The sequence below is a fragment of the Myodes glareolus genome, chromosome 4, assembly GCF_982192425.1.
Source record: "Myodes glareolus chromosome 4, mMyoGla1.1, whole genome shotgun sequence".
NCBI lineage: Eukaryota > Metazoa > Chordata > Mammalia > Rodentia > Cricetidae > Myodes > Myodes glareolus.
This window is the reverse complement of record NC_142029.1, coordinates 2,049,115-2,064,157: the sequence shown is the minus strand read 5'-3', so window position 1 is coordinate 2,064,157 and position 15,043 is coordinate 2,049,115. Positions and strand designations below refer to the sequence as shown.

Below are 15,043 nucleotides of genomic sequence, written 5' to 3'. Positions count from 1 at the left end.
TCATGGCAGCTATCACTTCCCAAGAGCAAGTGATTTAGGAGGCAGAAAACAAGAGGCTTTTGTTTTAATAACCCTGCCTCTGAAGAGACATGCAGTCATTGCTGCAGTTCTGGACACACAGAACCGCAGGGACATGGGAACTCCACAAAAGTATAAACTCTGGGGGCATAGATTGCTGGGGCAATCTCAGAAGCTCACAAGCATAGTCAGAGACACGTTCTTACTCTGTAAAGTTAGGCTGAGTCATGGTCATTTCAGCAGGGCTTTTCTGCTATAAACACTTGCTAGTCATACAGCGCAGATACTGTCTGCTTCATGGTTAAGCTTTGGTCCTCACGTATGGTTACCCCTCAGTGTCAGGGAGGATTTGTTTCATGGACACCAGAGTCCATGCACAAATGATCGGCACCTGACCACACATCCTCCCAGTCAGCACCAGCACCTACTACAATGAGAACACCATGGAAACAGCTGTGTAGTACGGCTTCAGGAACAGTGGCTAGGGAGGCATATTGAACCCACAGACAGAGGGCTAACTGAGTGAGTATCTTTGGGAATGAATTTTAATTACCCATATTTTCATTTTGTATTACAATATTGTCATTTATGTTTTTAGAACCATTATTAGTGTGATTGTTTCCCCTTAATTAGGTGATATTTCAAATAATTACTGAATTCGAGCATTCCCTGTGTTCTGCCTTCTATTCTTGGGAGAGAGAAATGAACAAATGTGCGGTTCCTAAAGGCTCCTCCAGACCCCACAGTCCCTAGTCGATCACCACATTTGTCGCCATCTCTGGTCATAATATCCAGTCATATCTCTGAGACCCCAGGCAATGTGAATCAGTATAGCTTATTCTATGTTAAAGAACATCCAATCTTAACAATTAAAAGTTTAAAAATATGTTTTTCACAGGGTGTGTTGAGCTCATCTGTAACCCCAGCCCTTGGCAGGCTGATGCAGCCTGGACTATGGTGAGCTGGGGGCAGTTTGGACTGCGGTGAGTTGGGGGGCAGCCTGGACTATGATGAGCTGGGGGCAGCCTGGACTACGGTGAGTTGGGGGCAGCCTGGACTGCAGTGAGTTGGGGGGCAGCCTGGACTATGGTGAGCTGGGGGCAGCCTGGACTGCGGTGAGTTGGGGGGCAGCCTGGGCTACGGTGAGTTGGGGGCAGCCTGGGCTGCACACTGAAACTCATTCAAACAACAACCAAATATGTGTCCTATGCATGTAGAGCGGTCAGCAGTGACTGTTAAATCCTCTATGCAGACATAATGAGTGGAGGGTAATTCAGAAGTCCAGGACTAGCATTTGGGAGTTTAAAGAAAAATTCAGGTATGGCCTCTGCCCCCTCCACACACACCAGTGCTCACTCATGCTCCACTCCTTGAGGGTTGGAGAGCCGATGTCTGAGGTGATACCTTCCAGCCCAACAGTCACAGGCAAATCATTTCTGAGCGATGATCACCAAGAGTAAATCTTTTTCTTGAATCACTTCCTTCTTACCATAGTAAAATAGATGCAGCAAAGCTTTTCACCTTGGCCATGTGCCTTATATCTGGTGGGAAAACTAAGATATACATATTTTAACTTTTGTTTAGAAAGCGGTGAGGTCAGTGGCCACTGACACAGGCTGCTCGCTGGGAAAGACAAACAGTTCTAAGGCTCTTAGGAGCTGTAGCCATCTTTGAAGGCTTCTCTGGTGAGAGTGGAAAATACAGAGGCAAAGGGGTCAGAGCAGGGCATGGGCTGTTCCAGAGCCGGAATTTGCTAGTTTTCAGCACAAGGACTCAGGGTGATACTTTAGAACTCCACCTGGCTTAGTCTGGGGCTATACTGTAGACCTCCCGAGCTTCCCCATGACTGATGGGGTCGGAGGATCTGAGCTGTACGAAGTCAGCACTGGGGTCCTTCTGTGGGTCTCATGTGAGCCCTCAGAGAACATTCTTTCCCTGTGATCCCAGAAAAGCAAATGAGTTGTTTCCATTTTTGCCTGTGTCTATTTTAAGACTCTCGCTTTGTCCAAGGACATCGTTTGTCATTTATTTAATACACTGGCTTCTGAACTATGTGCGAGTCAACAAAGTCTGAGATATTTATCAAGAGGCTACTGGATGCCAGGCCTTGTCCTGTAGGACACTGCTGGACCTGAGGACGTCACAGCTCTCGGAGCAGCCAAAGCCTTAGCACAGCGGCAGGAGACAGAGACCCCCGAGACTACACCCTAGGTGATCCAGCGGTCCACACCCCACAGCTGTAGGAGATGCAGACCCCAGACTAGGCCCTAGGTGATCCAGCGGTCCACACCCCACAGCGGCAGGAGATGCAGACCCTGAGACTACACCCTAGGTGACACAGTGGTCCACACCCCACAGTGGCAGGAGACGGAGACCCCAGACTAGACCCTAGGTCCACACCCCACAGCGGCAGGAGACAGAGACCCTGAGACTAGACCCTAGGTGAGAGAGGAGTGGCAGCGGAAGAAGTGAACAAGATGCCAGGAGTCAGCATCTGCGGGAGCATCCCTCCCTCCATCTATCTCCCTCCCATCCTAAACACATGGAAGTCAGAGGACACCAGGTGCTCTATCACTCCCTACCGTATTCCCTTGAGCCAGCGTCCACCCCCTCCCACCCCCGCGCCGGACAAGGAGTTAGGGTGGCAGCAGCCAGCTAGTCTTGGTGATTCTCCTGTCTCTGAACCCCTCACTGCTGGGATACAAGCCTGACATGGCCACACCTGGCCTTTTGTTCCTGTGGGTGTTTGGATCTGAATGCAGGCTGTGTTTACAAAGCAAGCACCCGCTGAGCCACCTCTCCTGTCTGGAGAGTTATTGCTGGTCCTGAAGAGGCTGAGGCAGGAGGATCAAGGTTGATTCATCAGCTAGGACAAAGTCACAGTTGGAGGAATCACCTGCAAATGGCTAACAGATCCCACTCTGGTGACCTCTGTGAAGTCACTGGTGTGCAAAGGTGTGCAGCTCATAGTCTCCCCGTAGACACCACCTGCCAACACCTAGAATTTCCCCCAGCTGTGGAGGCCGTGGAAGCAGGTGGGGCTGCTCCCAAGGCACAGTCCTATCTGCTTCTCCACTGGCTGGGAAGAGGGAGCCTCAAAATGCCCCCACCAATTTGGCCTGTGGACAAAGCTGTGGTGCATTTTATTGGTTGATGACTATTGTGGGAGGGTCTAGCTCGATGTGGGCGGGGCCACCTCTGGGTTGGTTCTGGTGCTGTAAGACCACTCATTGTGGTCTTACACTCTGTGGTCTTACTCACTGTGGACAAAGCTGTGGTGCATTTTCTTGGTTGATGACTATTGTGGGAGGGTCTAGCTCGATGTGGGCGGGGCCACCTCTGGGTTGGTTCTGGTGCTGGGCCACTCATTAGAGCAAGCCAGTAAGCAGCCTCCTCCGTGACCTCGGCATCAGCTCCTGTCTTCAGGATCATGCCCTGAGTTTTCTCGACAAAGGAGTGTGACCTGAGTGTTCTATACTGAAATACATACTCTCCTCCCAAACTGTATATGGTCAGAGTGTTCTATCACAGGGACAGAAACGCTAAGACACCACCCAGAAGTTCACCGGAAGTGGCTGCAGGTGTCACTTCCCTCCGGAACTCCTTGCTCTAAGAGCTCACACATGGGGAGGTCCTTGTTCCCACTCAGCAGCCCCACGCTCCTCTCACCTCGCTGGCTCACTACATCCTCACCGTGACATTACGACCTGTGTGGTGGGCACCATCTCCCCCGGCCCCAGGGAACAACGAGAAGACAACCATAGCAACAGTGTCACAGGGCTGTGGGATGAGCTATGTAACCCAGGAAGAGAGGGATGAACTGGCTCAAACAGTGCCTGGCTCACCTGCTGGATGTGGATCTGCCTTTGGGCTCTGCCAAGGCCCTGGGATTCGGCACTCTGAGTTCCCTGCTCTCACAACTGCCATTTCTTTATTCAGATCAAAACAAAAATTTTCAGTTAAGGAACTTGAGCTTTCCCCACACAGTGTTCCAAACATGTCACTCTGAGCCAGGTGTTGGCAGATCATCGCACTGTTCTGTATGTTAGAGTCAGACAGCTACACATCCTCATTCTCTTACATGCGCCATTAAAAATGTTGTCTGTTTCCCACTGTGTGAGGTCAGAGAAGTGGGAACAGGTACATTCAGAAGCTCTCAGGAGATGATGGAGAAATGGTTAAAATGTATTTAACCCCAGGAAACCAAGACAATGTTCATTCTTCCTGTAACGGGGAGGACCCAGGGCACCACCCATGACTAGCAAGCCCTTTGCCCAGCTCTACCCCAGCTAGACAGGCAGTGTCTGGTGAGGACCGAACTCCAGCCCTGCTGAGATATGTCTTGTTTTCTGAGTCGGTTTCAGAGGCTACCCTCCTTCTGGGAGGCTCTAGGCATCTGTCCCTATTCTCTGGCTCATGTGTCCGCTCTGGACTCAGCAAGGCCTGGCTGCCCAGAGTGGCTGGCTAAGTGGCTACTGATTGCTCCCAGGTATGTACTGAACTCCAGTTACCAAATGGTTCTTAGCCAATACTCCTTTCTATTTTTAATTTGGCCTTAAGATCACTGGATACTGAATAAGCCGTCTGTAGACATAAGCACATCCTGTGGCAGCAGTGTCCACCCAGCTCTTCCGAGTCCCTACCCTGTGGTATCCAGGTCTCCAAGTCGGGGTCAAGCTTGCTCATCTAGGACCTCAGCTGTGCTTAGCTCTGGGACGGGAACTGGGGAGGAGGTGGGACAACAGGAGGGTCCTGAGATGCCACCTTGGGTTCAGGAAATCAAGCCCTTGACCCAGGCACACGTGTGTTTTAAAAGTTCTATGCCTAAAATGTACAGCCTTCTTTAGGAATAAATGGCTTAAAAATTTTAGCTACATTTTGCTCTTAAAATGGGAATTGGGTTGATAATATAGAATAATATAATAGCCATCCGGGCGTAGCAGAACTTTTATTATAAACTAACAATTTCTCTTTTTAAATTTTCTTTTATTTTATTGGTGTTTTTCCTGTATATATGTCTGTGTGAGGGTGCCTGATCCCCTGATACTGGACACACAGACAGTTGTGAGTTGCCATGCAGGTGCTGGGAATTGAACCTGGGTCCTCTAGAAGAGCAGTCAATGCTCTAAACTGCTGAGCCATCTCTCCAGCCCTGACTACTAACTTGCAATCACTTCACAGGGGAAGTGAAAGACAGTCCTGGAACTAGCCATTGTAGACCAGGCTGTCCTCGAACTCACAGAGATCTGCCTGCTTTGACTCCCGAGTGTTGGGATTAAAGGAGTGAGCCACCACCGCCCAGCTCATAGCTCCATTTTAAACTTGGGCCCAGAAACTGGCCATGTGACCAGAAGCCTCTCTATTTGTGGCAAAGGGCAGAGCAGGGAGTTCAGGCCACACTTAGACACAAGGCAGACAGAGATGGTGGAATGCCAGGCTGATGGAGGCAGAAAACATGAGCCCTAGGAATGGCCCTTGCAGACTGCAGAGCTGAGGCCCGGGAAGGGTGATCTGAACACGCGGGTTGTCCTAAGTGGGAACGGCGAAGAAAAGCTGACCTTTCCCTCATTTGCTTCTGCATATTTGGCTGACACCACATTTCCACAATACTGGATGCTTTTTTCTTTTTCTGTTTTCAAGTGTGTGTATTTGTGTGGGGGCGCATGTGTATGTGTGCATGTACATACACGTGTGTTTGTACATGAGTGTGTGAGTGCATGCAGAGGTTCATGTCAGGAACACCCTTCCACTTTTTTCACAGAGGCGGAATCTCTCAGTCAAGCCCAGACCTCCTTATGGCTCACGATGCTGGCCAGCTCACTCTGGGGGTCCTGTCTCTGCCTCCTGAGGCTGGAATTGCAGGTGTTTGCCATGTGGGTTCTACGGATATAAACTCTGGGTCCCATGCTCTAACTACTGAGCCATCTACCCAGACAGTAGAATTTTCTGATTCCAAGAGAGTTTAAAAACACTTTTCAGGGGCTGGAGAGATGGCTCAGAGGTTAAGAGCACTGACTGCTCTTCCAGAGGTCCTGAGTTCAATTCCCAGTAACCACATGGTGGCTCACAGCCATCTGTAATGAGATCTGGTGCCCTCTTCTGGCCAGCAAGCATACAGACAGACAGAACACTGCACACATAATAAATAAATAAATCTTAAAAAAAAACACTTTTCATATAGATTATCCATATTGTTAGATAAGTTACTGTCTAAAGACTTTATATTCTAATTTTTCCTGTAAATGGAAAATTTTCAATATTTAAGATTGTTTGTTCTTACAAACAATTATATCATGTTATATGAAAACGTGATTTCATATAAACTTTATAATATGCCTCCTGACTTTTTCTTAAGACAGGATTCCACTGTTCTGCAGCCCTGGCTGTTTTAGAAGTTGTTATATCATCCAGGATGGCCTAAAACTCACACCTAGTCATAGTGTCCAGCTTCCTATTGCTTTTAATATTCCTCTTATGGGCTTTAAACATGTGAGCCTCTATGTCTGCAGCCACGAGATGTCTACCTCTCCCAGGATGTACCCATCTTAGTTCTCCAGCATGAAGCTCACTATCACGGGGCTGCTTCACAAGGAGCACCAGGAGCAGAGCAAGGCCGAGCTGAAGGTAAAGACACCCCAGACCCATCTCTTCAGCAGACCCAGGAACTGAGTCTTGTCACCTGACATGGACAAGGAGCCCAGCCGTCTGGGGACCAGACTCTCTTGTCTCGTCTCCTGGGCTGAACCCCCATATTAGGCACAGCACTCTGACATGGGGTCTCCATCTGCACACTGCCCTGAGCGTCCTCAATCCATCAGAGGGTCAGCTTTTCACAAGCCCACCTCCCGCTCTCCAAATACCGTGTGGTCCAAGAGGTGCTGAGCCTAGGCTGGTCCCTGAGGTGAGATGAGGCGTCTCACTGCAGGTAAATGGCTTTGAGCGCCTAGGTGTGCACAGCCTTCTGCTCACCCTCCTTGCAGGCAGAAAATCAACAGTGGTGAATTCCAGTGAGCTCCCCTTTCTCCATTCTCTCTCTCTCTCTCTCTCTCTCTCTCTCTCTCTCTCCCTCCCTCTCTCCCTCCCTCTCCCTCTCTCTCTCTCCCCCTCTCCTTCTCTCTCTCCCCTAGTAGAACATGAAAACAATTCTGAAATGTCTTCAGGGCATTTTTTGTGGCTCTGCCCACAGGTTTTCAGTCTCCCTCAGTTTGCAAGATACCATTCAGGATCCCGTGTATGGCTTCCCCTCCTTCGTGTTTCTATGAAGGGCACAGTTAGAAACAGTCGGAGCCGCTCGGGCCTGGTTCTTAGACACTTGCTCTGCTCTCCTCTCCACTCATCCTTTCCCGTAGCCTGTAGACTCCTGCTCGCATCTCCTGCTGACACTGTAGGCTCTGGGTAGGGCTGTCCCATCCTCTGTGGAGCCCACCGTGTTTATTTAACAATTCAATGTGAAGGAAAACACAGAGTGACCTGACCCCCGTCATGGAAGAATATAGTCTGAAAGTGTTTCCAGGCACCTGGCTTACCTGCTGCTTGAGGGCCTCCAAAGATTCGAATTCCAATCTGGCCAGTTTCATCTGGATGTGCCTTGGTTTATCAGGGATGGCAAAGGCGAGGATGAACTTCAAAGCCAGGAGGGCATGCTGTGAAGAGAAGACCTCATGTTGACACTGTCACCAACCTGTGGCCAGCAGACAAGTTCAATCCTAAGGTACCTAGACCCTTTCTGTTAATTTTCAGTGACTCTTGAATTAGGGGCCTCTGACATAAAAGACCGACCAGGTCAGGAGTTGTACTAGCCCACTCTGATGTGGTCAACCCAACAGTTACTAGCTTATTTTGATTTATTCTTTTAAAATAAGTTAACAAAAAGATCTAGAAATTAGCGGTTTCCGGGCAGATCCTGCAGTAACATGATCTGGAATGTGCGGGGATAGGAGAGTAGGTGGCCTTGGCCTCCTGTGCTGCCCACACCACACCAGCAGATGCCCGCAGACAAGGACTGAAAGCAGCACTGACTGACGTTGTCACGTAGATGAGGTACCACTCTGAATATGATCCACAGAGGATAAACAAGCATGGACTGGAGGCTAGGTTGCACCATTATCCTACTAGTGAACTGGGGTACAATTCTATATAACATCATTAAATGCATTACAAAAGAAGTAAGTTAGTGAATGAAAAGAAACCTTCCTGAGTTTGTAGCTGGACTCACACCCACCCCCTGGTCCATCCCATCTCTCCTAACAAACCTGCATCCTTGTTTGTGTCCCTTGGAGTCTTGGTGGGAATCAGTTCAAACACGGAAACAAAGTCCTTCTGAGCCTCATTTCCCTTGGGCACAGAGCATTTGGAAGGGACATGGAGCTAGCTGCCAGCGCCCTATCTTTAGACTTTGACGGTGGACATACATCACTTTTATAAAGGAGGAAAGCTTACATAAGAAGGAAATGCTCTGCCAGGCTCCTTGCCTTACCTAATCAAGCCTGCCCATTTGCCCAGAAAACAACCTACAACTTGCAGGACCTGGGGCCCAGGAATGAAACAGCTCTGGAGTAGGTCACCTGACTAGCTGCTGCTGAGTTAGCACCTCTACCCCACTTCTGTCCTAATCTGCCAGGGGCTTCCTCCTGCATCAGCACCACAGACATTCTGACTTGCTTATAGGAAGGGCTGACGTGGAACAGGACACAGATTTGAATGGAGGGCTGGGTGGAAGGCGGTCTTAGAGCCACGACTGATTACTCATCAGAGATATGCTTTGTTTTAAGGTTGAGTGCTTTGATGTTTTAGAGACAAGGTTTTACTATGCAGCCATGTTGGCTTCAAACTCATGACTTGAGGGTTTCGAGCGTTGGACAGGTGAGTACTACACCAGACGCCAAAGCATTTTCTTAAAAGTAAAACTCACAAAACTGTATCCTTTTGTAAACAAAAGAAAAGAGAAAAGGAGTAGTGTGTGAAGGGGTCGAATGGGAATTTAAACCAATAAACAAAAAGTCGGTTCAACACAGCAGTTTGATTAAGCAGTGTTTACAGGGAAAAGCAAAGAGAGCTGGGGCCACAGGAAATCAGCTCTGAGTTCAGCACCTCCAGGCGGGGAGGGACCTCTGCTGACCAGCCAGCAGGTCACCTCTGTTCACGGCAGGGATGGGGAACCCAGGAGCACAAGGAGAGGAGTCTTTAATTTTGTGAAAACTAGGAACTCTGGGATAATCAAGGGCAGCAGCTGTATTTTTCTAGCAGCGTGTGCCCAGCCCCTTGGCTTCTGAAACAAAATGCAAATCAGAGTCGAATTCTTAGGATCCTGAGAAGGGAATTTGACTCCTACAGAGCTTGTGTGTGCAGCAGCCTTAAGCCAACCTAAGAAACTTCCTCAGAAAAATAAAAATTGTCTGATCACCAGAAAAATTGCCAGACAAATGATAATTCATAAAAACAGTCACGGGAGAGAGCTTGAAAAACAACAGTAAGTGGGTTATTTCTTCTTTGCCCATTGGTAATGTTTTGTAGTTATTTTATCTTTTAATTCCATTAGATTTATTTTAATATGCATAAGCATTTTGTCTGCATAAATGTATGTGTACCACACACAGGTCGGGTGCCCCCAGAGGTTGGAAGAGGGCATCAATGCCCTGACACTAAATTACAGAGGCTGTGAGCCACCGTGTGGTGCTGAGAACTGAACCCAAGTCCTCTGCTAGAGCAGAATGTTCTCTCCGGTTCCTGCTTTTATCTTAAATTCCACGTTCCTGCACCCCTCCAGCCACACTCCTGTGAGTTACCCAATAAACTCGCTGGCTCCTCAAAGCAGATATGGGTAGAACTGTTGGCTGCTGTACCCAGTCTGCGGTGAGTGGAATGGTGTTTGCTCACATCTCCCCAGGAAAAGTCCACAACAAAACATCACACGGTTTGTCTTTGTTTCAGTGAGATAATGCATAGGAGCTCCCTCAGGGTTTAAAAGGAGTCTGCCCTCTCAAGGAAGCTAGTCCTGTGACTCCTGCATCCCCTTCCCCACCAGCATCTCCCTTCACTCCAGGACAGGACCGAGCCCAAGAAGTTCAGGAGTGGGCAGGGAGGGAAGCAGGGCAGCCTTTCGAGCAAAGCACACACTGCATGTCTGCTGCTGTAGGGATGCAGTGGTATCTGAGCTGAGTGTTTCCAAAGGCTGCACAGCCGGGCATCGTGGTCCCTCTTTCTCCCTGCGCTTCTTCCTGAAGCTCTGTGGGTGACACCCAGTGGACAGTGACCAGTGACCACAGGACACTGCAACCCAGGAATCTTTTCCTTGTGTTTCTGTCATTCCTACATAGTATAACATACAGGTGTGGTCATCTTGTCAAATCCGCCCCCATGGCCACTTCAGGTCAGTTTGGGCCTCTAGACTTTGGTGACAGCAGTTGGCCTGCCGTCTATTTTTAGAGAAGAACTACTATTGGGATGAGTGTTTACATCCTTCAGTAGCACCCCTAAAAATCAGAGCACGCCTACTTATACATAAAGAGAAAGTGAGCCAGAGACATAGCTCACTGTGCTTGTTCAACACGCATGAAACCTTGGATCTGATCCCAAGTGCTTCAAGAAAATGAGACGAAAAATCACCTTCTTTGAGTTTCTTTGTGAGAGGGGTACATGTGTGGGCTTGTTTGTATGTGTGCATATGTGTGCTTGTGTGTGCGTGCATGTGCACATGGGAAGGATAACCTCAGGGTCTTCCTCAGACTGTGTCCACCTTTCTTTTTTGAGATAGTACAGGTCGCTGACCTGCAGCTCGCCAAGTAGGCTGGGCTGGCTTACAAGGGAGCCCCAAGGATCTGCCGTCTCCACCTCCCCACTGCTGGGGTAATTTCTACACACCTGGTTTTTCATGTGGGATTGAACTCGTCCTAACTGCAAGGCAAACACCACACTGACTGAACTGCCTCCTAAGCTCCACCTTTGAAAGTCTTCGCTCTAACCCTGGGCATCTGCACACACAAATGTCTATTCATTTTTGTATTCCATACTGAGCAAGGAGAAAACCCACAAGAATCACACTGTCCTGTATCACACAGGAGGATGTGCTCTCTAATGTCTTCTGGGCACTGCTGCTCTCAGGTGAGTTCAAAGCACAGAGCTGCTAACTCATGACCCTGGAATGAGGAAAAGACAAGAGGCATGTTTACCATTTTAAAAATCACTTAAATGCCTGCTATATGCTGCAGTAATTAATTTCTTTAAATAGAAATGGATGTGCATCCTTTGCTTGCTCCTCAGATAACGCAGTTGGCTCTCTCCCTGGCAACCTGGTGCTCAGCAGGTGCAGAAAAGCCACCAACACCTGCAGAGTCATTAGGAGAAGAGGAAAGGACACTATAAAAATAGACTCACAGACGCCGGGGTTTATAATTAATGGCAATTTCTACCTCACTTCTAAATGCCATCTTTTAGTTAAAACATGAATATTTTAAGGCCCCAAAAGTTGTACAGCACACAGAGGTTCACCTTAGAGAGGCTAAGCTCTGCTCACAGCCGTAAGGAGGTGCACAGCTCTGCTCACAGCCGTAAGGAGGTGCACAGGCTGTGCTCGTGCAGAAAGGGTAGACACTGTGAGCACTAACATGGAAATGTGCAAGCAAGAGAAGCAGCGAACCAGACATCTACACAGTCATGTGAACGCGGTAACCACAACACATGGTGAGCCCCAAACCCTGGCCACACATCCAATCTTCCCTGCCTCCACAGAACTTAAATAAAGGCATGGGTGATGGAGAAGGGTGTGCACTGTGTGCACTGGTGTGGGTGCCATAGGGAGAGGACCAGTGGAGCACAGGTGGAAATGCCTGTGGCACAGATCAAGGGGCAGAACCAGCCGGGTCAGCACACCTGAGGTCTAAGGGGGAGGTCCACACGCATTCTTGGGAAGGAAAGAGAAGGGTCCAGGTTGTCTGTAAGTCTTGCTTACAGTCATTTATAGCATACCATATGAGGCACACAATGGAACGTCACCATTTTTAAGCTTGGCATGTGTTGGCACCACCATTATCTCAATTTGGGGATGGCACTTAACGGGAACTAGGGTATGCCGCCAACGGTGTGTGTGGCTTTGAGCACACTGAAGTAATTCAGGAGAAAGGAGTCCGGTGGGTGGAGAAAACAACTGCTGTGTGGACATGAGAATCCAGATTCAGGTCCCACACACCCCACGGTCCTGCAGATCTGTGTACAGCACTCAAGGTACAGGGCAGGGCCTGGGACTCGCTGACCAGCCAGTCTGGCTAAACCAGTGAGAGACGCTGCCTCAAAGACCACGATGGAGAACGGAGGAGAAAGAACTCCTGATGTGGACTTTTGGCACACACACACACACAGAGAGAGAGAGAGAGAGAAAGAGAAAGAGAGAGAGAGAGAGAGAGAGAGAGAGAGAGAGAGAGAGAGATGGATCCACAGATACACACACACAGAGGTGGATGCACCCACAGACACACACACACACAGAGGTGGATGCACCCACAGACACACACACACACACAGAGATGGATGCACCCACAGACACACACACATGCATAGAGGTGGATGTACCCACAGACACACATGCACACACAGAGGTGAATGCATCCACAGACACACACACACACATAGGTGGATGCACACACAGAGACACATGTGCATGCATGCACAATCAAATGTACCCACAAACACATACACAAACATATACCAACCCCCACAAACCATCACCAACAAAACTCTGTAGCTTAGTGTCATGTATAAATGGCATACTGTCCCTGTGTTTCCTTTCAAACCAGAAACAAGCAAGGGCATCAGCATTCCACTAGAGGCGCTAGCCAGTGCAGACAGGCAAGCAAGGAAAGGAGGAGAGAAATGGTCTTTGTCTGCTTACGGCTAGACGGGCTAGACCGTGTCCAGCTCACCCCACAGAGACCACAGCACTGTCATGTCTGGCAGGGCCAGCAGAGCTATGAAATGCAAAGTCAACACTAAAATAAGCTCTTTAGCCAAGCAATTAAAACTGAAATTATTATGCACTCATCTATGGAAAGGACTGGTGGGTTTAGTACCAGTACTGAAGAAAAAACTATAAAACCAAAGAAATGGCAGGTCAGCAAAGGTGCTCGCCAAGTTGCTACATAAGCCTGGCCACTCGAGCTAGAGACCCAGACCTCGCTGAGGAAGGAAGGGATTTCTCAAAGTTGTCCTCTGACCTCCACAAGCACACTCACCCCCTTTCTCTCACACACGCAAACGCACAAAACCACAGCACATTAAAATCTATGATGCACTGCTGTGGGTCCAAAGGGCCCTATGGAAAGAGTAGCGTTTTCTTGGGTTAGAAGATTTGGTATTGTTAAAATGTCAGTCATCTTCTCCAAATGGAGCTGTGGAATCCATGCAATCCTAAAAATATTTTGGGGATGAAAGTAGGCATCTTAATTCTAAAATCCATATGAAAATGCAGAGAATGTGGCCCAGAGAAACAACCCGAGAAAACAACCAAGTGTAGGAGGGGTTACAAAGACCAAAAGCCACAATAATCATAATGCAAGGAAAAGACCAAAACAGAAGAATATGTTAGACAGTCCTAAAATTGGGTCTGGAGAGACTGCTCAGTGGAGAGCACTGTCTGCTCTCCCTGAGGACCCAGGTTCGATTCCACACACCGTGGCTAACAGCAGCCTGTAACTTTAGTTCTTCTTCTTCTGTCCTCCACGGAGACATATATCCCCACGATATACAGACACATATGCAGGAAAACACCCATAGACATTTAAAAAAACTAAAAGAGAGAAAAAGAAAGTTCTAACACTGACTACAAAGGGTCTTTTCAATAAATGACAGAAATAACCAGATAAAACACAGCCTAATCCCTATCCCAGTTACAAGCAAACATGAACAGGAAATGGCTCATAATACAGTTCCTACAACTGTGGGTTACTGGAAGACAGTCTTCGGGACTGAAGGTATAAAGCAAGATGTAATCAAACAATAATCACACACAGAAAATGGCAAATTAAAGTTTACTAACAATTAAAAGCTTGTCTTCAAAACATAGCATCAAGTTCATGAGACACCCGGGCACAGACTGGGGACATATGCACAATGTTTTCTTTGGCTCTGGTCATGCTAACAGAATAAACAAGAACTCTAAAACCTCAATTATGGGAAGAACTGTCTAAGGTAGCAAGAGTGGTTGATAATGCATTCGCAGCATACAAAATGCTAGTGAAAATATGGAAAGACAAGCAACACTCATCACCAACACTGCCAACAAGCTAATATAAACTAACACCACAAGGACAATCACTACCTACCCACAAGAAAGGCTGTCACCCAAACAAAGCAAAAGGAAAGGATGAGCAAATACTGGCGTGGTTTAGAGACCACAGCACTCTTGATTGTTGGTGGAAAGATGCTAAAGTCTAGCAGGTTCTCACAGAGCTGAGGGTGGATTCACCATGAAGTATGACAATTCCACTGTGGAGAAATAGGCACATGAATAGTACAGAGGGTGCATTCTCTGCAGTCTTGTCTACAGTGGTACGGACATCTGAGAGTTCCATATGGGAAGAATGAATAAGAAAATGATGGTGTGTTCAGACAACACCAAAGACTATTTAGAATATAATCAAACTACACACATTGATGGATTTCCAAAGCCTCATGGTGAATAAAAAAGTCAGACCTGATATAAAGACTGCATGTGTTGTTACTCCATTGATAAGAATTGTAGAAAAAGTGATTATTCTCTACAGTATTTAAAAAAAAAACAAGGCAAACACAAAAAAGACACCACCTGACAGTGACAACCTGTGCTGAGGCTGTCTGGGGATGTGGGGACCCCTGGAGTCATGCTGGAATGTTCTAGGTGTGTTTAAACTGTCTGGGGATGTGAAGACCTCTGGAGTCATGCTGAATGTTCTAGGTGTGTCTGTGGCCATAGCTGATAAGGAAGGAAGAAGATTCTAGAGTTCTGGGAGCTTGCACAGCTAAAAGCAGCTGGCAATATCTATGCCACAGCCTGAAC

General features: G+C 48.0%; 1 protein-coding gene across 1 annotated transcript in view; it reads right to left on the bottom strand.

The window, feature by feature from the left end:
* Ano10 (anoctamin 10) overlaps positions 1 to 15,043 on the bottom strand; it is a 110,912-nt gene that overhangs the window by 18,158 nt on the left and 77,711 nt on the right. The window contains exon 12 of the mRNA XM_085689087.2: positions 7,545 to 7,661. Coding sequence (XP_085545213.2) covers positions 7,545 to 7,661 — 117 coding nt within the window. The remainder of the gene's footprint in view (positions 1 to 7,544; positions 7,662 to 15,043) is intronic.